General features: G+C 32.2%; 4 protein-coding genes across 4 annotated transcripts; all 4 read right to left on the bottom strand.

Annotated features, from left to right (window-relative positions):
• Nucleotides 1–933: 933 nt before the first annotated feature.
• On the bottom strand, nt 934–2,553 carry LOC132273045 (F-box protein FBW2-like). Its single transcript, XM_059774078.1, has 3 exons — nt 2,216–2,553; nt 1,330–1,428; nt 934–1,237 (listed from the first exon to the last, which is right to left on the bottom strand). The coding sequence occupies exons 1-3, from the start codon at nt 2,551–2,553 to the stop codon at nt 934–936; spliced, it is 741 nt and encodes a 246-aa protein (XP_059630061.1).
• A 3,025-nt stretch (nt 2,554–5,578) lies between these two features.
• LOC132273044 (uncharacterized) lies at nt 5,579–12,249 on the bottom strand. The gene is made up of 3 exons (XM_059774077.1): nt 12,178–12,249; nt 10,179–10,625; nt 5,579–6,948 (listed from the first exon to the last, which is right to left on the bottom strand). The coding sequence occupies exons 1-3, from the start codon at nt 12,247–12,249 to the stop codon at nt 6,568–6,570; spliced, it is 900 nt and encodes a 299-aa protein (XP_059630060.1). The 3' UTR covers nt 5,579–6,567.
• LOC132273422 (F-box/LRR-repeat protein At3g48880-like) lies at nt 11,488–13,686 on the bottom strand. Its single transcript, XM_059774378.1, has 2 exons — nt 12,892–13,686; nt 11,488–12,783 (listed from the first exon to the last, which is right to left on the bottom strand). The coding sequence occupies exons 1-2, from the start codon at nt 13,215–13,217 to the stop codon at nt 12,321–12,323; spliced, it is 789 nt and encodes a 262-aa protein (XP_059630361.1). The 5' UTR covers nt 13,218–13,686; the 3' UTR covers nt 11,488–12,320.
• Nucleotides 13,687–20,759: 7,073 nt separating this feature from the next.
• On the bottom strand, nt 20,760–21,950 carry LOC132273420 (F-box/LRR-repeat protein At3g48880-like). Its single transcript, XM_059774377.1, has 2 exons — nt 21,797–21,950; nt 20,760–21,688 (listed from the first exon to the last, which is right to left on the bottom strand). The coding sequence occupies exons 1-2, from the start codon at nt 21,943–21,945 to the stop codon at nt 21,226–21,228; spliced, it is 612 nt and encodes a 203-aa protein (XP_059630360.1). The 5' UTR covers nt 21,946–21,950; the 3' UTR covers nt 20,760–21,225.
• Nucleotides 21,951–23,487: the final 1,537 nt, after the last annotated feature.

The raw sequence follows: 23,487 nt of genomic DNA, 5'->3' as shown, positions 1-23,487 counted from the left end.
TTGCATTCCAGCTTTCAATTCTGCATTCTCTTTTTTGAGAGCTTCAATCAAGTTCATCAATTCCTCAAGCTTTGTTTGCTGGACAGCCTCCATCGGATTGGAGCTTTCACCTATCATTATTCCCGAACGGAGTAAAGGCATTAATCTCAAGTTCGCGAGTAGATCCGAGCTTCGTGAGTAGGAATTTTTAGATCTGGCTTCTAATTCTCCAAATTATGCTCACTGTTTACGAGATCTGAATTGTCTGAACTCTAAATCCGTCAGATCCTGCCACAATCGAACAACTCGTTGTTGCGTAGATCTCAAGTCACTCCTGCCAAAGCTTCAAGAATTGTAATTCCTCCAGAGTAGGTCACAATCGCTCAGATCTGGATCCAAATCCCAAAGATCGAGTCTCGATCAACCGAATTGGTTTGAATCCACTCGATATTCCTCATTGATCAACCAAACTTTCATGCGTTTCCCACAGACGGCGCCAATTGAAGATGCAAGAAATTCCTTCCCCTCTTTCTCTCTCTAGAATTCTTACACCTCAACCCCAAAAAGATCCCCCACCTTTCCATTCCTTATCCTATTTATAGATATTTACAAGATATTTACAAGATATTTACTGATTGCTAGATCTGGGCCTATTCCTCCATAAGTCCTGGTCACCTTTGATGGGCTTACTCGCGTTCGGCCCATATGGCAGTGTCTTTATATGGGCCGACCCAGCTGTACGGACTGAATGTAGTGTTTGCAAGTCGGATCCGGCCCATGTCATCCGGGGCCTCCTCAGTACTAGCATAGAACCATTGTTATATAATGGATTGTCTGAGAAATGGATGATAAGAAATGACGAAATAAAGAAAATAAAAAATCTGTTAACAAAAACCTATTACAAAATCAAGTTATAAGATAAAGTTTAATATAGTATAAGTCCCTGCATAATTTTCATCCATATATAGGAGGATAAAGTTCTTTTTGTCTGGACCAAAATTTATTTACATGGTATGCTTCTTCATCATCTGACAAGTCCCCTCGTATTGAACCCTCACACAAGAATGTAGGAATATGAGAGGCAAGCTTCAATATTTCATCATCATCCTCCTCAAAACCTACGCAATACCGAACATCAAGATAAAGAAGTTCTTTGCAGCCTTGCAAAATAATATCTAGATGGGCATCGTAAAGGTGTGCATAACTCAGATCCAAATACTTAAGGTTTGGCAGTAATGCGGCTACATCCCATGCATCCCTGTCCCAAAAGCTAACCCAACAAAGTTCTTGCAATGAAGGCTGACTTGTGTAAGAATTTCTTGCATATAAGAGCTGTATTCTAGGGTTAACCTTTCCAAATTTTTCCATTTGCTTATAAGGCCGGGAATGATGGACATTTCACTCGCTGATAGATCAGTAGACAATGTCAAATCTTTCAAGACAGGACACCTGAAAAAAAAAAAAAAAAATTCAATGTCAAATAAATTCCAAAAGAATTGAACTTAAAATCTTTTATGGAGATATTCATTTTCCGGGAGAGACAGATAAGATATCCCGACACGGTGGCATCTTGATACCACCAGAAATTCCATGGAATCCAAAAAATTGAAAAATTGGATCTATGTTCAATGGATCACACCTACCAAGAATTTTTTTTGTTTTGTTTTAGTTTGACCTAGAGTCGCATATGAAATAACGGATGGTATAAATTTAGCAACACTTTTCCCCCCGGATCTCACCCATCAATGCATGGTGTTATTCAACTCATCGTTACGCTAGATGGTGAAGATGTTATTGACTATGAACCAATATTGGGTTATTTACACAGAGGGATGGAAAAGATTGCAGAAAACAGAACAATTATACAATATTTGCCTTATGTAAACGTTGAGATTATTTAGCTACTATGTTCACAGAAGCAATAACCATAAATGCACCAGAGCAGTTATGAGTTTTTCTATGTAAGAAAGACATTCTTTTTTAAGGCTATAATATTAGGTCACAAGCTAACATATGACAGATTCCGAAAAGATAAGAAGTGTTCAATTTCATTGAAAAAATGTCAAAGGTTAGATATGTCTCAAAGTTAATTTCCTCTCAGCAGATTCACGTGTACTAATGTTTCATTCAACGTATTTTTCACTTGGCACTTCATCTAATAAGACTAAACAATTGTCAAAATGGTTAAGAAACACTGGAGAAACAGGATTCTCCTAATGTAGTTTAGATAACTTACTCATTTGCAATATAAACTAAGAGATCTTTATCAGATTTGCAGGAAAGATTGCCGGGCATCTCTAGTGAAACAACAGATCTAGCACTACGCTTGATGGCAAACTTAATGATTCCACGAACACCAAGCTCTTCAACACGATCCGCATACTTTAATCTTGACCCGAAATCACATGATAACATAGGAAGCTTAATGTGCCGCCAACATTGTGGACTGAGAGTTGCTTTGTACCATGACTTGCACACGAAGGGAATGTCCAATACCAGAGATTCAACTCCCAATCTCTCATACACATTCAACAAGCAATCCAAGTTTAAATCCTCCCATTTTCGCTCTTCCATCTATCTACAAGGGAAACAAAGATTAACTTTGAATTGTATGCATTATAGTAACAGAAAAAGCACACACAATCTCTCTTCCATTCTATAAGATGGAAGATATTCTGCATCGACTACATGATGGAAAATGATACTTTTTTACGGCACACATAATTAAAAGTATTAATGGATCAGCATAGCCTCATCCTATTGCATGGATCATATATATGTGAGCCAAAAGGAGACGTATTCGATTAAAGTTTCCTAATTTTTCCTAATTTTTTTAGGGTGAAGTGGTTTTAACACCCTTGTAATATACTCGGCATCCTCTATTTTTTAAAATGAATGGTGTCAAGCTTTTTTTTTTTTTTTTTTTTTTTTTTTTTTTTTCAAATGTAAAACATATGCTTTGGGTAAGAATAGTAGAAGGTTGGTAAGTCACTTACCGTAAGTGCACTTCACCCTATATTTTTTATTATTTTGCCACTTGATTTATACAATTAAATTTCAATGGTAAACTTTAAACAGATAACATTGAAGTCCATTGATGCATGTAGCCAAAAATCTAACCCGATTAAAATTCCCTAAATGACCTTCTTTTCATAATAATACTAGAATTTAGTCATCAAAGCAGTTACCTTAAGATGAAGAAAGAAAACTAGTAAATCAATACCAACATATTATATGGAAGCTTGAATTGTGAAAAAAGAAAAAAGAAAAAAGAAGCGATCCTTCAGACAAATCAATACCAAAATATTATATGAATAACACTTGAACTGTTAAAAATAAATAAACAAAGCCAACCAACTACCCATCTATAATAATAATTTAAGCATGAAGATGGAAGACTAGTAAAATTACAGAATCCTATCTGTCTAAAACCTATTGAATACCATTGTGTGTGCATGTATATAAAGATGGCAAATTACCCAAATTACCGGTTCGTGTGGATATCAATCCTGTCCCAATTTGGGACAGTTACCATTCCGTTTATATTGCATAATTACTTTAATACTACAAAATAATCCTAATGATAGTAGCATACTTTTCATAAACTAAAACGCAATTAATATTTTCATCCCTTTACCAATTCATAAACTAATATAATTTCTTTTGTTTTATTTAAGAAATCATTTTTTTTTTCCGGAATGTGATGGAAAAGGGGGCCTGCCCCAAACCTGTCTCGGACAATTTTGATGTGATGATTAGGGTCTGACTATAGAACTCTAAATGATTTTCCATATATATATATAGTATCAACAATTGAAATTAAGATTGAGATACACACGCAATCAGTGCAAAAAAACTAGAAAACAACGCTAAAGTAGAAACAAATATGGAACATATTCAAAACAAAAAGTTCAAGAACAACACGGATATAAACCAGTTAATTATACAAAGTTAATACCAGCATATATAGATAACACATGGATAAATAAAAAATCAAGAATGAAAACCATAAAAAGCAAATACAAAATCAAGAATGAAAACGACAAAAAGCAATACAAAATTACTTACTCTGCAAATTGGGTTTCAGAACCTGTATATGGACGCAGAAGAGGAACCTTGTCTAATCTAATTGTGATCACTTAAGAAAATAAAGCAATTGAATGCTTAATTAATATTGTATCTCTCTCTCTCTCTCTCTCTCTCTCTCACAAACGCACACACACACACAACAGTAAGGCCCACCACTGTTGGAAGTCGATGGCCCACGCAGCGAGAGATATGTTCCTAGTAGGAAAAGACAAAAGTCACCCTTGTTTACACTCGTATTAGGCCTAAATTTTTCCATGTGACCGAATTATATGAAGTGCTTTAAATGGCCAAAATAATTGTTAAGTGGTGTCTCCTTTTTTACTTTTTAAAAGTGGATGGTGATTGTATTAGTTTTCGTGGGAACAAAGTGAATATATGAATAGTATATGTAAGTACTTGTCAATAAAAAATTAAAAAAAAAAATTATAATTTGTGCATCACTGTGCATATTCAGAATTTACATTATAATAATCAAAGGTGAATCTACGTTCAATATCCTCCATTTTTCTTGATTAGTTGATAAAAATATATTTGTGCAAAAATAAGTCTCATAGTTGAGAGTTGAACTCCATATTGTTTTAAAAGGAATAGAAATGCCGTGCACTTTGCCTTGTAAGTTTGTAACTAATGAAAGTGATTATTTTCAATTATTAGTTCCAAGAATTTAGCCAACTTATTAGTTCAACTCATTCTTTTGGATCCTACTACTAGCTAATTTAATGTTAATGTCCTCTTGATTAGTTAATGTCACGACCTATTCCGCGTAGATATTATTTTTTTTTTTTACAGTCTGCACACTCTTTCTTTCGGTGCTAATTAATGCACGACTTGCCCTACTATGTGTATATATTGTCTTCTTTGCATACCATATTTCAGTGTTCACGGTTGTCCTGCCAAAAAATTCTCATCCTGTAGAAGGTCACTCTTGGGACCCAACCTCTTCTCTTCCATTTTCAACTAGAGATTGGCTCCGGATGCTCAAAGAATGGGTCCCCATTTTCGTAGTAATAAACCAAATTTGTAGTAGCATTGCCTTTAAAGTACATAAAATACATAACTGCATAAATGACAAGATTTGTTATAAAGATACAAGATTATATCAATCTAATAAATAGTTTTATATATCTAAAACTCAAAAACTTGCAATTTTATAAGTGACATCACAATTTTGCATTACATTGATATGTTTAAGAATACTGAATCGGCGGTTTTAAATTTCCTCTAATTCCAAATTCAAAGCACCCGACTCCAACAATCGTGTATATATTCAAATTTCTCGAGTACATTGGTTAACCAACCAATAAGCAATCCAGGAAGCAGTGAACACAACAGTCTTTTGTTGACTTCAATTAGGGTTTCAGACCCTGTCACCAAGTTTATGTGAGTTATGACGACGACTTTCCAATGTATATACAACGATTAATTGTTACACAAAGACATAGAAAGATGATATGAAAAAACATAAGGCAGATTATAAAATCAGGCAATTAAGAGCTGAAACAAGAGGACATGTTAACAAAAGCGGAAAGCCCATGTATTAAATATAGTTCGATAATACAAAGTACCTGGATAGTTTTCATTCGCATGGTAAATAAATATAGATATGACATATACAATTCTTACTTCATAATACCAACTAATTATTCACAAAGACATCATAATCGTCACCACCTACTACCCGTCTGCAGTCGAAACCTTGCACTTGAATTTTGCAATATGAGAGGCAAGCTTCAATATTTCACCATCACACTCGAAACCTATGCAATTCTTAACATCAAAAAACACAAGTTCTTTGCAGCATTGCAAAATCATCACTAGAAGCTCCCGTTCAAGGAATGCACTGCCCAGATCCAAATACTTAATGTTTGGCAGATATGTGACGATGGCTGATGCACTGCCCAGATCCAAATACTTAATGTTTGGCAGATGTGTGACGATGGCTGATGCTTCCTCTTCCCAAATATTGGGATTTGTAATAGCTAACCAAACAAAGTTCTTGCAATGAAGGCCGACTTCTGCAAGGATTTATTGCATATTAGCGTTGTAGTCTAGTGTTAACCTTTCCAGATTTTTCCATCTGCTTATAAGGTTTGGAATGATGGACATATGATCTTCAGGTAGACCCTGAGACAACGTCAAATATTTCAAGGCAGGACACCTGGGAACAAAAATTCAGTGTCAAATAAATTCCAATATTTTCCATGTAAGAATGGCATTCTTTTTTTAAGGCTATATTAGGTCATATGTTAACATATGATGGATTTCGAAAAGATAAGTGTTCATCAGGATTGAAGAGCACCCTTCATTTATGTAACCAAATTAATCACTGGCATGGTCATCTTTCCCTTGACAATTAAGTAGAATCATATGTAACGTCTCATTCAGCGTATTTTTCACTGTAGCACTTCATCTAATAAAACTAAACAATTGCCAAAAATGGTTAAGAGTCACTGAACTATCTTAATGTAGTTTAGAAAACTTACTCGTTTGCAACATAAACTAAAGCCTCTTTAGTAGAATTGGAAGGCATAGATAGCGAAACAGCAGATCTAGCACTATGTTTGACAACAAACTTAATGATTCGAGGGATTCAAGCTCTTTTTTTCGATTTGCAAACATTAATTCTGACCAGACATTGAATGAAAACATATCAAACTTAATGTCAAGCTCTTTTTTTGGATCTGCAACCCTTAATTCTGACCTGACATTGAATGAAAACGCATCAAACTTGAGGTGTCGCCAACATTGTGGATAGCGAGTTGCTTTGTACCATGACTTGCATACGCGGGGAACATCCAACATCAGAGATTTAACTCCCAATCTCTCAAACACATACAACAAGATATCCAAGTTCAACTCTTCCCATTTTCGCTCTTCCATCTATATAAATGGGAAACAAAGATTAACTTTAAACTCTATGCATTATAATAACAACAAAAACACTGAGAATCTGTCTTCCATTCTTAAAAGATGAACATATTTTGGATTGACTATAAGATAGAAAATGATATTCTTATCCTAAAAAAATTCATGGTACACATCATTAAATTTCTAATAGGTCCACATAGCCTCATCTTATCATATGGATCATATAAACTGAAAGGAAATTTATTGGATCCGTTTTTTCATAGAACATTTGATTTATGCAATTAAATTTCAATGGTATACTTCAAATTGGGTAAAATTTAAATTCATTGATGCAGGTAGCCAAAAATCTATCCCAATTAAATAAACAAAGGGTGATAGCCAAAAGTTTAAGCCCAACCACTTTGTATAATGTAAGTTTAAGTGTATGAATAATAAATCAAACAGATTTATATATTAACTGATCATTACAATGAGTAACAAACAAAAAATCCATCAAAGAATGTGATATTTTGTTCATGACCATCTGTGAAATAGAGATAAAGTGGGAACAAACTCAAAAAATAAAAAACTTTAAACATACTCAAAAGAAGCAGATTTATATATTAACTGATCATTACAATGAGTAACAAACAAAAAATCCATCCAAGAATGTGATATTTTGTTCACGATCATTCTGTGAAATAGAGATAAAGTGGGAACAAACTCAAAAAATAAAAAACTTTAAACATACTAATAAGAGGAAATTCGAAAATTCGCTACAATTTAAAATTCCCTAAATGAACATCTTTTTATAACGATACTAGAATTTAATCATCAGACAAATTACCTTAAGATGAACAAAGAGAACTGACAATTCCGTACCAAAATATTACATGAATTAAAACTTGAAAGAAAAGATAAAAAAACTATCCAACCTCCCATCCATAATAGTCATAAAAATTTAATAATAAAGATTTAGTATCGAGATAAACTCCAGTAAAATTACAGAATTCTGTTCGTCTAACCCATTTCATACATAAATATGTGTGTATGTATATATGTAGAATCGACAATTGAAATTATGATTAAGATACATAAGCAAACAGGCATAAAATCTAGAACACAACACTACACTAAAAACAAACATAAAACATATTCAAAACAACAAATTGGGTCATTTGCGAAATAATTAAACTGAAAACTTCCACATATTCTATATATTAACAGGGATCTAAACCAGTTATATAACACTTTGTTGTGTAAATAAAGAATCAAGACCATTAAAAGCAATACAAATTTACTTAAAATTCTAGCAACTGGGTTTCAAAACCTGTATATGGACGCAAATGAGAGCACTTGTGTAATCGGATTTTGATCACTCTAGCAAATTAAGCAATTGAATAATTAATATTGCAATCCTCTCTCTCTCTCACACACATGTCTATGTGTACGCATAGAGTTGGAAGGAAAGGCTTGGCGAAAATTCGAATTTTCCAGTCTGATTGCTTTTTATTCACTTGGAACACATTGATGTGAATTATTAAAGATATATCTAGGAACAAAGAGTTGGCTTTGGCTGAAGGATTGGTTTGGTGATTTACTCAAATGAAGTGTAATTGATGATCAACCTTAAAGGAAAAAATAAAATTTAAAAGATATGTATCTCATCCTCAGTTTTTTGTTCCATTGTCGATTTTTATATGGTGGATCCTTGCCGCCCCTCCATTTCCAGCCTCAAGGGTGCACCAAAAAATACAGTAGTCAAAAATTCAAAATAAGGTTGGCCTCAGTGCATGACATCTAAAAAGAATGGGGTTTTCTAATGCAAAAAATGTTACCAAAAGAACTTGTTTGAAAAATCATTTTCACTCAAGCACGTCATAACCTCATCAACCTCAAAAATTTATTCAACCAACGAGGACAGGGGATATGCCTTTTCTCAACCCTCCAGTGCTACCGGGGTTGACATTTACGCTGCACCGTATCTGTATTTGGCCAGTTATATTTAATAAATACTTTCTATAAAAAGAAAAAGAAAAAACTTTAAAAGTAACAGCAACACACAAACATGTGCAGGCAGTGTCACAGGGTGTCGCAGCAATGGCCTAATGTCCTTGCATCACTAGTGTTTTAATCTATAAAGTTAGAAACTTTGAGTGAAAATGAGATTTTTGAGCCGTTTTATTGGTACTGGTTTTCTTTGGGTCCTGTCAAAAGAGAGAATTTATTCTATAGGGTCCATTTGGTTAGCGGGAAATTGATGGCGGAAAGTGAAAAGAAAAGAAAGTAAAGTGAAGGAAAAGAAAATTATGTTTCTATTATACATTTGGTTAGCATGATTTTTTTATAAGAAATTTGTAGGAAAATGTTGTTTCATTAGTTTGGATGGCAAGAGAGTGAAGAGAAAATAATTTATATGTCAAAACTACCCTTATAAATCCAATACTATGTAATATACATTATGAAACATGCATAATTAAATAATATAAATAATTGTTTTATGAATAAATATATATGTGCATGCATATAGTCCTAATTAAAAGAGTTAGAAAGTTGTAACCTACTTAGGGGTCCTAATTTATGAAAAAAAAAAAAAAAAAACTCACTCCTTCTGTGAGTCTGGAGAACTTCTGTGAGTCTGGTAAAGAAGGAAAGAAATAACTACATATATTGATACAACTATCATGGGAAACTTAAATTTTCGAGAAAATATTTTGAGGAAAATAACTTTCCTGAAAATTTTCTATCCAAACTGCAAAAAATATTTATGTTCTTTTCCTTTCTAGCTAATTCATGCTGACCAAACTAACCCATAGAGATAACCTCAAACTTCCCATTGGACTGATCCTTTCCTAAAATCTCTACCACGTTCATCTACAATGCCAGGAGAGGGTGATCCTCCCGGTGCTGACCGTACACAAACGACACAGGTATAATTCTCTAGATTACCACAAATCATCATAAGTAATTAAGAGGTCATAAGTAGGTATTAACGTTTAAAGGTTCTGCAAAAATCTTCCTAATTTGAAAAATGAAAAAATAACTAATCTTGTACACAATATGTATATGACCAGGTTTAGTCATCATAACTAATCAATAGCTAATACATTACTAACTTTAAAATGATGAATTAATCAATATTGTCACTTCAAATGTGAAGAAATCCCCATACACACACAAGAAGGGCAAATGAACTGCTATGTAATCACTGCAAAAAATCCGAACACCAAGAAAGTTGTAAGCAAAACTTGCATTATACCTACCTGATTAAGAATCTTCTGAGTAGCTTCCTCGGATAGACCATTTCTCGAGGTGGAGACATGGTCATGCTCAATTGGAGCTTGCTGTTGAGCTTGAACTCCATTGATCTCTTGATGATACTGAATTGGAACATAGTGAGGATGTGGGTGATAATGCACGGTCACATGGCTCCGAATTGGAACCCTAAATGGAGAATTGGGACCCGGATACACATGGGCCAACCAAGGGTGCGGAGAAGCTTGATGAGGAATCACGAGTCTGGGCTGAGTCGGTGAAGAGGATGATGAGCTGCGAGGGACGAACTCCGGTGCCGCAGTGTTGAGTCGACTGAAGCAGACGCTGCAGACGTTTCGGCAGAGATATGGATCTGAAGAGGATGTGGTTGAGGAAGAAGAAGATTGATGATATTCGTCGTCGTCTGCGATTTGGCCGTCGACAGAGAGACGAATCTAGGGTTTCGGATGGTGGGTCCAAATATAGTGGACAACCCATCTTGAGGTTTTGATCTAGGGTTTTTGAGGAAGAGGTAGAGATTATGATGAAGTGAGGGACGATGAGGCAGAGATGTATATATACTACGTATATATTTGTTCACAGGGTGTGTACCGAAATTATTTTATTATTATTATTTTTTGTCATATAAATTTACGTAGATGTAGTGATTTCTAGTATATGTAAATGGAAGTGTCCGTCGTTATAGAATGTTTAGCTTGTGAAGGATGGTTTTATTTATTAGAAGAATAAAATAAGCTATTTATATGAAGTACCAAGCTCATATCATTCAATGAATAATATTGTAAATATATTTAAAATAAATTGGTATTTTACTTTCTTTTGAATTAAAGAATTTTTTTTTTCTTAAGACAATTATTTTTGAAGTTTTCACGTGAAGTCTATAATAAAAGTATATATAGTTTTCAAAAAAAAAAGTTTTAAAAATACATAAAAAATAAACATACAAACTCTAATTAGACTCTTAAATAACCAATTTTCCTTAGAATAATTGCCCAAAATTTCAAATATCACAATTCCTGATTTAACCCAATGGTTTGACTTCTCTGTCATCAAATCGAATGGGAGGGATTAAAGTTTGAACAAACAAGTTTTTCCCTGAATGTTTATGAGAAAGAGAAATGGGACTATTAGCTTTCATTTGTTGAATGATGAAGTTTTAAGTTTTTTGAGATTATTCAAGGTTGAGAAAGTATAATATAATACATCCAAGTCTTGAACCTTCCTACTTAAAAGTAGGAATATGAGAAAAAAACTTCAATATCTCATTATGAACAACAAATTTTATCATTAATTTCCAATTTGGCCACATGAGGCCATGTAAAGCAGACTGCAAAAACGCTCACCAAGCTTCTAAGTAATTAACCTCCTAGTATATGTCGATGGCCAGGCTTACACCAATGAGCCATAAGGCCCAAGCTTGGTTTGTCTACGCATCTATTTGGCATAGAAAGAGGCGTGGGCAATTTTATGCGTTTTGCTTTCTTGAAATTTAAAAAAGAAAAGTATAAAAAAGAAAAAGAAAAAACGGAAGGTACTTTGGAAAGAACCCTTTAGCCCTTGCTTCATCATCCAATGCACCAAATATCACTACTCAGAGAAAATGTTATACTACACCATTGACTAGGTTGACAGCAGGATTGTCGAGCAATATTGTAAATATGACCCTTGTAAAAAAATTCAAAAACGAACTAGAAAACATAAGCCTACATGTATGTATACATGTGTAGAGTTAATGAGAAAAGCAGACAAGTCCTTGTCCCACAACAATTCATCCAAGTTATACAAAGAATTTTCTTAAACCAACAAAAGGTTGGCAAACCGTTCCAAGAATTCGTCACGTCATCACTTGAAAGTAAGAATACGAGAAGCAAGCTTCAATATCTCATCATCACCCTCGAACATAACTCAAGAGAGGTAGCAGCTCAAATTGGTGACCAAAGATCAAGTAGGAATAAAAAAAGGAACAGTGTCTTAGGACTAACCTACCGAATGCATTACATAAAAGAAATTCAAGAGTTCGTCAGCAAATTCAATCTCCTCGGACATCTGAATGTCCATACTCGAAAGTAGGAATACGAGAAGCAAGCTTCAATATCTCATAATCAACTTCAAAACAAATGCTGTCGGCATCAAATTGTTCCAAGTCTTGAACCTTCATACTTGAAAGTAGGAATATGAGCAGCAAGCTTCAATATCTCGTTATCAACTCTAAAACGAACGCCGTCCCTAACATCGAAATGCACAAGCTTTTTACAACCCCGTAAAATCATCACTAAGTTCTCCGGTGCAATGATTGCATTTCTTAATTCCAGATGCTTAATGCCTGGCAGCAAGGTCACAATCGCCAATGCTTCCGCTTTCGTAATGCATGCTAAAAAAATGGTCAACCCAACAAAGTTCTTGCAGTGAAGACTGATTTGGGCAAGTGTTTTTTCAATAAAACCTATGCCCCCAAATTTGATCACTTCCAAATCATGCCACTTGCATACGAGGGACATCAGAGCAGACGAGCAAGTACGGGAGTATGACCAAGATTTTAAGTAATTAGCGCGCGAGTCATTGCGCAGCTCCAAATATTTCAAGGCAGGACACCTGACAACAGAAAATTCACGTCCAAATAAATTCTCCGAATTTTGGTGTAATTTACAATTTTGCAATTCATTATATTATAAGATAATTAATTAACAAACGAGCACTTACCCTTGAGCTACATAAGTTATTGCTTCTTCTGAACAATTGTTAGAAAGCACTAGCGAAACAATACACCTATTACTTCGACTGACAACAAACTTAACCAGTTCGGTTTCATCAAGCTTTTTTAGTCGGTATTCATTGGATAATCTTGACATGATGGTGTCTGGTTCTTTAGGAATAACAAATGTTCGCCAACATAGAGGAGAACGAGTAGCTTTGTACCAAGACTTGCACACAAAGGGAACATCCAATAGAAAGGATTCCATTCCCACTTTCTCAAACACATTCGCCAGGCAATCCATGTTCAAATCTTCCCATTTACGTTGTTCCATCTATACCAATAAAAAACAACAGAAATAAATAAATAAGTTTCTAACTAACTAATTCAAAAAAAGTACTTTCTAAGCATGTATGCATATGTAAAATTGCACAATTGCATGTATAAATATTTGCACATATGCATTAGTAACTTACATAATAATTAGAGGACAAAAAATGAAAAAAAAATACCTAGCGCCTGTTTGGTTCTGTTTTTTAAAAGCAATACAAATCAGTTTAAGCAATTGTGCAGGCGAAGAAACGTGGGACGGTAATCAAAATTCCCTAAATGACCATCTTTCCATAATAAAGAAGTAGAATTTTATCTTCAGAGCAGTGAGAACTGACAAATTAGTACCCAAATATTATATAAATTAAAATTGAATTGTGAAAATATATATATATTGGCACCCAACCTCTCAGGTACGAAAACATTGTATGAATTAAAATTAAATTGTTAAAAAAATAAATAAACAAAGCCACACAACCCACTCTCATCTGACCCATTGCGTACTAGTGTGTGTACGTGTATATGTATGTATATATTTTATACATAGAATCAGCAATTGAAAAATTATGATTAATATACATACACAAACACGCTTAAAAACAAGAACACAACTACTAGAGTAAAAACAAACATGGATCATATTCAATACAAAAAGTGTCATTCGCATATAGATAACACTTCACTTGGGTATGTAAATACAGAATTAAAACAATTAAAAGCCATAAAAAAAAACTACTAAAACTTACTCTTTCAACTGGGTTTCGACGCAGATGAGGACTCCCGTGTAATCCAATTTTGATCACACACTCGCGCGCACACACGTATAGATGGTCGTTTACTTTATACATACCCTCTGTTTGGAACCAAATCCCATAAGGTTTTGGATTTGAAAAAGGAATTGGGATGTGATTGGAGTTGAAATAGGAAAATTTAATTTACATGTTTGGAACAAATTGAATTTGAGTGGAAAGAGTCCTTATTTTGTTTGGATGTAAGATGAGATTTAAAATAAAAATAATATTTAAGGTTGCAACTTGAAGGAGTTGGACGGGATGAAGGTAAAACTCGATCCCAATTCCAAACTAGAGATATAAAATATAAAATGTTTAATTTTAACTAACTCTAGACCTTCAATCCTATCTACTCAACTTGAGTTCAACTTATGTTTTTATTTTTAAACTATAATCTGCAACTCTAACTAAAATTTGAGTTAAAAAATTAGGTTAATTCGGGTTTTACCATATCACCAATCCATTACATAATAAAAGTTTAATTTGATCTTGAGTTAATTTCCGATTAAATTACACAAAAAGTTTTAAATTCTCCAATATGTCAAAGTCAGTTGAAAATAAAAAAAGTTCAACATAAGTGTGAATATTATATATATATATATATATATATATATATATATATATATATATATATTATTAGAATTTGAATTAAGGTTGGCTTGGGTTGCTAATAGGTCTAAGCCCAACTTTAATTAAGTTCGGGTTAAAAATTTTAAATCCAATCCCGATTCTAATTATAAATATAGTTACCAAGCTTGCAAAAAAAGTTGAATTGGGTTCGGGTTTACAAGCCCAATTTGCATCCCTGATATTATACCATCTTTGCTCTTGTTAAAATAATAATAATAATAAATATTTATTTTAAAAATAGGATTATATAGATATAAAATTGTAGGATGCAATAAATAAGAAAAAACAAAGTGCGAATTACCTGACTTTCCTTAAGGTTTGACTTTATGATGGTTCCCTTGAGGTTTTGCATGATGACTTTGACCACTCTTGACTCGAATTGGGGTCAAGTCTAAATACCGAAAAATTTCCTAAGTAATTTTATTTTAAGTAAGCACTAGAGAAACAATACACCAATCACCGCAGTTGACAACAAATTTAATCAATTCGCTGAGATCAAGCTTTTTAAGTCGGTATTCATTGATTAATCTTGATAATAAGGCGTCTGATTCTTTAGACTTAGTCGGTATTCATTTATTAATCTTGATATCAAGTTTCTGATACTTTAGAAAAGATAAGGGTCCGTCAACATCAGTGACGGATTTACTTAGGTTCAATGGGGGCCACTAAAATTTGTTGTTATTATATTTTATATTTATAAATTTGTAGTTTTTGTATTTATATTAATAAAATTTTGAAATTGTCTCCAAAAAAAAAAAAAAAAAAAAAAAAAAAAAAAAAAAAAAATCCTATACATAAATTTACCTCTCTCATATAAATTTCTAAATCCATCCATGTGAATATATTTCCAACGCATTCACCAAGCAATCCTTGTCCAAATCTTCCCATTTAATCTCTTCCATCAATACCAATAAAAAACACTACAAAAAATAAAAAATTACCAACATTCTATCTAGCTAACTTTACAAAAATTCTTTTTTTTTTTTTTTTTTTTCTTAACCGGCTAAATCGAAAAGGGGCTTTCTAATCATGTATGCTTATGTCTAATATGTCTAATTGAATAATTACTAACAGGTTAGTGACCTAACGTTATCAGCCTCTTGCCTCTCAAAGGGAAGTCATAGGCTCAAATCTCAGTAGAGATATGTGTATGTGAGAATCAAATATGAAAATAAATAAATAAATAATAATAATCTAATTGCACAATTGCATATGCAATATTTGTAAATATGCATTAGTAATTTGCACGGTAATCAGAGGACAAATGCGTAAAAAAACTAGGGACCGTTTGGTGCAATTTTTTTTAAAGTAATAGTTTATAAAATAGTATTCATTTTCTGAAAAAAAAAAAAAAAATACAAATATAAAAGAGTAGAAGCCAATACAGAGCATCTGGGGGGTTTTGAATTAGAAAATGTCACATTCTATATATTTTTATCACCACATGCATAGTAGGTAAAAACAGAATAAGAGATTACGAAAAGCCTTTACAAACCAGGTTACGCAATTGTATGGTATTGTATCAAATATATATACAAGAATATAAATAATTGGGCAAGGAAAGAACCCTAGGAGATCATCTTTAATTTATGCATACGTGTATATGTATCCATACGTAAACAGGTATAAAAAAAGAACGCACCGATAAAGTAAAAATAAACATGGAACATATTCAAAACAAAAAGTAAAAACAAACATGGAACATATTCAAAACAAAAAGTGGGTCATTCGTGAACGAAACTGAAAATTCTCACATTCTCTAAAGCAGTAAATTTGACAATTAAAAACAATACAAAACTACTTAAACGTACTCTTTCAATTGGATTACAAAACCTGTAATTGGATTTCATATATGGATAGATAGTTGTTAGATATACATATGCTCTGTTTGGAAGCAAATTGTTTTGGGATTGGGATTTGAAAAAGGAATAGGAATAGGAATAGGAATAGGAATGTGATTGGAATTGAAATAGCAAATTGGATTTGAAAGAAAAGAATTCCTTTTTTAGTTGGAATGTAATAACATTGAATTTTGAATGAAAATTAATATTATACCATCTTTACCCTTATTGCACTCCAGTTGCTTATTTCATCATGAACTCATTAATCCTTCCTAGTTCCTCCATTATTTTATAATGCTATAACTATCCATTACGCTATAAACTTAACTTTTTTTTTTTTTTTTTTCACATTTTTACTTCTTTAAATACCCTTTTTTTTTTTTTTTTTTTTTTTTTTCTCTCCTAATTTCATATAGTACCTTTTAGGTTTTGAGTATTTTTTTTCTGTCCAAAAAGATAATTTATTCAATTGATGTATATATATATATATATATATATATATATATATAATATTCAAAAAAAAATTAAAAATAATAATAATCATATTCTTGTGAAGTTTAGACTATGTATTAATTTTCTTTTAAGATGGAAGTGAGAATGTAAGCAGAATTTTTTTTATATATTCCTATTTTCAGAGTTACAAACAAAATATATCATTAACTACTGCACTAACCCACCACAGCCCAACCCTTACCAACCGTCCAACCCTTGCCAATAATAGTCCTTTAAGTGATAAAAGGTTATAAGACCAATATTCTTTTACAACATTTTCAATTTCTCCAATTTCTTTTCCATAAAATCAGATAGCATTCCCAACCCCATTCTTAGCTCTTAAAAATAGTCATCTTAATATTAGGATGCATTATCATCAATAACTACACATCCCATCTTTATATAAACATTTTATTCCTAGTAGACGGTGGGGATACATTATAATTAGGGATTTTTACATATAAATGGAGTTATGGAGCCATATTTACTCATAGATGGAGTCAAAATCTTATATTTTCATAAAAATGAATTTGACCTAAATGATGACATGGCACATGAAGTTTTACTGTTTAAAATTTTTGTTATCTAAAATGTCATTCTCCTTATTCCAATGCATTTACCTTATCACCCTTGTTCAGAAAATATGGTACTTGGAGGCCAAAAAGTGGTACATTCAGTTCAAAAATGTGGTACCTTTAGAACAAAAGTGGTACCTTCGTAAAAGGGAATTGTTTTTGCAATTGAAAATGACATTGAACCCCACACCGCTAATTAAGTTGCACATTACATCCATAAACAGCTCCATTAGTGCCATGAATAACACAAATTATTCTTCAAGCTAGCTAAACGAGTGTTTAGAAAATATGGTACCTGAAGGCCAAAAAGTAGTATCTTTAATTCAAAAACGTGGTACATTTAGAACAAAAGTGATACCTTCGTAAAAGGGACTTATTTTTGCAATTGAAAATGGTATTAAACCCCACACCGTTAATTAAGTTGCACATTAGATCCATAAACTACTGTTGAAAAATTTATAAACCTTCTTATTAAATATAAGAGCCTAACATGCATGTATTTATTAAATAGAACAACCAAAATCCATTACTTTTCATTAAATCAAAACCATCAAGTGAAGTACCATATCTATAAAATACTTTAAGTCATCACGAATGTCAAAAAAGTTATAATCCATCCAATCTAATAAAGTCAACAAAAAATAAAAAACTAAATCACTAAATTTAAAGAAAGTAATCATTTTTTGCAAAATAAGAACACAATTATTAAGTTTGAACATTTATTAGCCCCTACTCGTCCATACAAAGTCTTGATTGCAATATTAGCCCCCACTCATCCATACAAAGTCTTGATGGCAAGAATCGATCCTCCAATCACACTGTCAAAAAAAAAAAAAAAAAAAAGGTTACTACATTTAATTGTATCACATTAACGAAAAAATTAACCAACCTTAAAGAAGTAAGCGAAACGGAAAAAGTGAAGGAGAGGAACTGAAAACGTGGACAAATTTTCAAACTCTTAAACAAAATGAAAAAATATAATTAAATGCATAAGATGAGGCATTCCAGAATTTCTAAACTGGGATATTCCAAAATTTCAATAACACATCAGTATAATTATAATTGTATGCAAAGAAAAATATAATTCTAGACTGGGGTATTCTAGAATCTCAATAACACGTTAATCTCTTTAAGTTATAATGTATAAGATGTCTAATCATTATATTCTTATCATACAATTAATATATATATATATATATATATATATATATATATATATATATATATTAATTAGGACCCAGATATATATCAAAATTCTAAATGGTCTTCATGTATAAGAGGTCTAGAGACCAAATTGTCTCCTTATTATCATTGAAAAATTCTAAAGATTTAATTATGACCCAGATCCATATCAAACATGATCTTTGGATACCATAATTTTTTTAACAATTGCATTATTGAAATAGTTATTCAAAAGTCCTAAACAGCCTTGCCGATTAAAATGGTGCGAAAAAAAAAAATCTACCATACCAACTATTTAGATGTAGTATATGATAATTAAGAAATATTTGTGTTATTTATGGCGCTAATGAAGCTGTTTATGGATCTAATGTGCAACTTAATTAGCGGTGTGGGGTTTAATACCATTTTCAATTGCAAAAATAAGTTCCTTTTACGAAGATACCACTTTTGTTCTAAAGGTACCACATTTTTGAACTGAATGTACCACTTTTTGGCCTCCAGGTACCATGTTTTCTAAATACTCGCTTAACTAGCTTGGAGAATATTTTGTGTTATTCATGGAGCTAATGGAGCTGTTTATGGATATAATGTGCAACTTAATTAGCGGTGTGGGGTTTAATGCCATTTTCAATTGTAAAAATAAGTCCCTTTTACGAAGGTACCACTTTTGTTCTAAAGGTACCACATTTTTTAACTGAAGGTACCATTTTTTGGCTTCCAGATACCATGTTTTCTAAACAAGGGTAATAAGGTAAATGCATTGGAATAGGAAGAAGGGCATTTTAAGCAACAAAAATTTTAAACAGTAAAACTTCATGTGCCATGTCATCATTTAGGTCAAACTCATTTTTGTAAAAATATAAGACTTTGATTTCATACATGAGTAAATAAACCTCCCTAACTCCATTTATATATAAAAATCGCTTATAATTAATAGCTACGATTCACTGTCTAGGATTATGCTGTAAAATATGTTAGATATTTACAACTGTACATCACACCCTACTTTTGAATACCCTCTATCAAATATTTATTAGGACAACTTTTTAGAATTCTCCGACACCACATAATTCTAGACACCTTAGAGTCCACTTTTCACTTATGCCAAGTAAACGACATCCAAGGTGTGACCACATTGCCCAAGTGGTAAATGCCAGTCTTCAAGTGCGCCGCCATATGTTCCTAAGTTCGAATTACACCCCCTCAAAGGCCCTAATCCCTACTAACTCCTCACTCTCTAAGTATTGCCAGATAATATATATATATATATATATATATATGTGTGAAGTGCTAAAATCGCGACTGCCCTTCCATAATCGACCTTTCTAAATTACAATTCTTATAATTACACGTTCATTTATAAAATGTCCTTTAACTTTATAAAAATTAAAAATATAAAATTTTAAGACAAAATTACCCTTTAATCTTTTCTTATTTCTTCCTTTTTATTCTCCTCTCCTCAGTTTTATCTAGTATATATATATACAAACTGTCACATGCACATATATACATAGTATATATATATATATATAACATTCTAGATTGCCAAAAAAAAAAAGAGAATATATTATTTTCTTTGTTTTTGAATTTGTCAAAACGAGTAACATTATGAGAATTGATTACTTTATTTCTTTTTTTTCTTTTAATTATATTTTAACTCTATATATACATTCTCTAAAATGACATAAAAAAAAAACTTAATCGTATATATATAATGATATATATATATGTGTGTGTGTGTGTGTGTATAATATATACATACATACATGTAGTGATGTACATTGATTAAGTGAGGAGACATAAAAATAAAAATAAAAAATTTATACATATATGAAGTTAGTTATATATATATACATGTACATCAATTAAGTGAGGAGAAGAAAAATATATATAGAAAAAAAATATATGAATAGGAATTGAACGTAAATCCATATATAGAAAAGAAAGAAATAATATATTTGCATTTTTTTTTTTTTTTTTTTTTTTTTTTTTGTGGCAATCTAGAATGTTATTAATATAAGGAATAAAACTGATGACAGGGAAATAGTAGGAGAGAAATAAGAAGAGGTTAAAGAACAATTTTGTTTTAAAAATTTATATTTTTAATTTCCGTAAAGAGAAGGAACATATCCTTTATGAAAAAAGCACAATCTACAATCTTTCATCAATGTCATAGAAATACTTTTGGAGTCTTGCATATATCTTTGGCATCAAGATCACAGTAGTCGATGCTTTATCTTTCACAGTGAAGGACGAGTTGGATAAGAATTTCTTGAATGATTATTATCCTCAGACCAAATTGGTGACCAAAGAATCAAATAGGAATAAAAAAAAGGAACAGTCTTAGGACTAACCTACCGAATGCATTACATAAAAGAAATTCAAGAGTTCGTCAGCAAATTCAAGCTCCTCGGACATCTGAATGTCCATACTCGAAAGTAGGAATACGAGAAGCAAGCTTCAATATCTCATAATCAACTTTAAAACAAACGCTGTCGGCATCAAATTGATCCAAGTCTTGAACCTTCATACTTGAAAGTAGGAATATGAGCAGCAAGCTTCAATATCTCGTTGTCAACTCTAAAACGAACGCCGTCCCTAACATCGAAATGCACAAGCTTTTTACAACCCCGTAAAATCATCACTAAGTTCTCCGGTGCGATGATTGCATTTCTTAATTCCAGATGCTTAATGCCTGGCAGCAAGGTCACAATAGCCAATGCTTCCTCTTTCGTAATGCATGCTAAAAAAATGGTCAACCCAACAAAGTTCTTGCAGTGAAGACTGATTTGGGTGAGTGTTTTTTCAATAAAACCTATGCCCCCAAATTTGATCACTTCCAAATCATGCCACTTGCATACGAGGGACATCAGAGCAGACGAGCAAGTACGGGAGTATGACCAAGATTTTAAGTAATTAGCGCGCGAGTCGTTGCGCAGCTCCAAATATTTCAAGGCAGGACACCTGACAACAGAAAATTCACGTCCAAATAAATTCTCCGAATTTTGGTGTAATTTACAATTTTGAAGTTCATTATATTATAAGATAATTAATTAACAAACGAGCACTTACCCTTGAGCTACATAAGTTATTGCTTCTTCTGAACAATTGTTAGAAAGCACTAGCGAAACAATACACCTATTACTACGACTGACAACAAACTTAATCAGTTCGGTTTCATCAAGCTTTTTTAGTCGGTATTCATTGGATAATCTTGACATGATGGTGTTTGATTCTTTAGGAATAACAAATGTCCGCCAACATAGAGGAGAACGAGTAGCTTTGTACCAAGACTTGCACACAAAAGGAACATCCAATAGAAAGGATTCCATTCCCACTCTTTGAAACACATTCGCCAAGCAATCCATGTTCAAATCTTCCCATTTACGTTGTTCCATCTATACCAATAGAAAACACAAATCAGCAATAATTTTTATACACTGCAGAAAAAATATATATATTTGTACATATGCATTTGTAACTTAAGAGGACAAATGCAAAAATACATTAAAAAAAACACACTAGGGACTGTTTGGTTTTGTTTTCTAAAAGCAATACAAACCAGTTTAAGCAATTGTATGTTATTGTATCAAATATAGAAGAAAAGAAATAACTGTGCAGGCGAAGAAACGTGGGAAGTAATCAAAATTCCCTAAATGACCATCTTTTCATAATAAAGAACTAGAATTTTATCTTCAGAGCAGTGACATTAAGATGAACAAAGAGAACTGAAAAATTAGTACCCAAATATTATATAAATTAAAATTGAATTGTGACCTCTGAGGTACGAAAACATTGTATGAATTAAAATTGAATTGTTAAAAAATAAATAAACAAAGCCACACAACCCCTTCTCATTTGACCCATTGCATACTAATGTGTGTACATGTATAAGTATGTATATATTATATACATAGAATCAGCAATTGAAAAATTATGATTAATATACATACACAAATACGCTTGAAAACAAGAACACAACTCCTGGAGTAAAAACAAACGTGGAACATATTCAATACAAAAAATGTCATTCGCGCGCATATAGACAGCACTTCACTTGGGTATGTAAATACAGAATTAAAACAATTAAAAGCCATAAAAAAAACTACTAAAACTTACTCTTTCAACTGGGTTTCGACGCAGATGAGGACTCTCGTGTAATCCAATTTTGATCACACACTCGCGCGCACACACGTATAGATGGTTTCCTTTATACATACCCTCTGTTTGGAACCAAATCCCATAAGGTTTTGGATTTGAAAAAGGAGTTGGGATGTGATTGGAATTGAAATAGGAAAATTTAATTTACATGTTTCGAACGAATTGAATTTGAATGGAAAGAGTCCTTATTTTGTTTGGATGTAAGATGAGATTTAAAATAAAAATAATATTTATGGCTGCAGCTTGAAGGAGTTGGACGGGATGAAGGTAAAACTCTATCCCAATTCCAAACTAGAGATACAAAATATAAAATGTTTAATTTTAACTAACCCTAGACCTTCAATCCTATCTGCTCAAACTTGAGTTCAACCTATGTTTTTATTTTTAAACTATAATCTGCAACTCTAACTAAAATTTGAGTTAAAAAATTAGGTTAATTCGGGTATTACCATATCACCAATCCATTACATAATAAAAGTTTAATTTGATCTTGAGTTAATTTCGGATTAAATTACACAAAAAGTTTTAAATTCTCCAATATGTCAAAGTCAGTTGAAAATAAAAAGTTCAACATAAGTGTGAATATTATATATATATACATA

Source organism: Cornus florida, unplaced genomic scaffold (assembly GCF_030987335.1).
Source record: "Cornus florida cultivar Cherokee Brave unplaced genomic scaffold, ASM3098733v1 CherokeeBrave_3.0.0_Hap2_Chr09, whole genome shotgun sequence".
Classification (NCBI taxonomy): Eukaryota; Viridiplantae; Streptophyta; class Magnoliopsida; order Cornales; family Cornaceae; genus Cornus; species Cornus florida.
The sequence above is the reverse complement of the archived record's forward strand: the minus strand, read 5'-3'. Positions and strand labels throughout refer to the sequence as shown.

Bases quoted from the DNA above. Each gene is read 5' to 3' on its own strand.
- LOC132273045 (XM_059774078.1), bottom strand. From the start codon at position 2,553: ATGGAAGAGCGAAAATGGGAGGATTTAAACTTGGATTGCTTGTTGAAT. The intron at 1,429-2,215 runs GTAAGTTATCTA...TTTTTTTTTCAG, and splicing joins TTAGTTTATATTGCAAATGA to GTGTCCTGTCTTGAAAGATT. The intron at 1,238-1,329 runs GTTAACCCTAGA...CTTTTGGGACAG, and splicing joins AAATGGAAAAATTTGGAAAG to GGATGCATGGGATGTAGCCG.
- LOC132273044 (XM_059774077.1), bottom strand. From the start codon at position 12,249: ATGGACATTCAGATGTCCGAGGAGATTGAATTTGCTGACGAACTCTTG. The intron at 10,626-12,177 runs GTAGGTTAGTCC...CCGAAACCCTAG, and splicing joins TCTTTTATGTAATGCATTCG to ATTCGTCTCTCTGTCGACGG. The intron at 6,949-10,178 runs GTAGGTATAATG...CCATTTATATAG, and splicing joins CTCAGAAGATTCTTAATCAG to ATGGAAGAGCGAAAATGGGA.
- LOC132273422 (XM_059774378.1), bottom strand. From the start codon at position 13,217: ATGGAACAACGTAAATGGGAAGATTTGAACATGGATTGCCTGGCGAAT. The intron at 12,784-12,891 runs GTAAGTGCTCGT...TTCTGTTGTCAG, and splicing joins ATAACTTATGTAGCTCAAGG to GTGTCCTGCCTTGAAATATT.
- LOC132273420 (XM_059774377.1), bottom strand. From the start codon at position 21,945: ATGTCAAGATTATCCAATGAATACCGACTAAAAAAGCTTGATGAAACC. The intron at 21,689-21,796 runs GTAAGTGCTCGT...TTCTGTTGTCAG, and splicing joins ATAACTTATGTAGCTCAAGG to GTGTCCTGCCTTGAAATATT.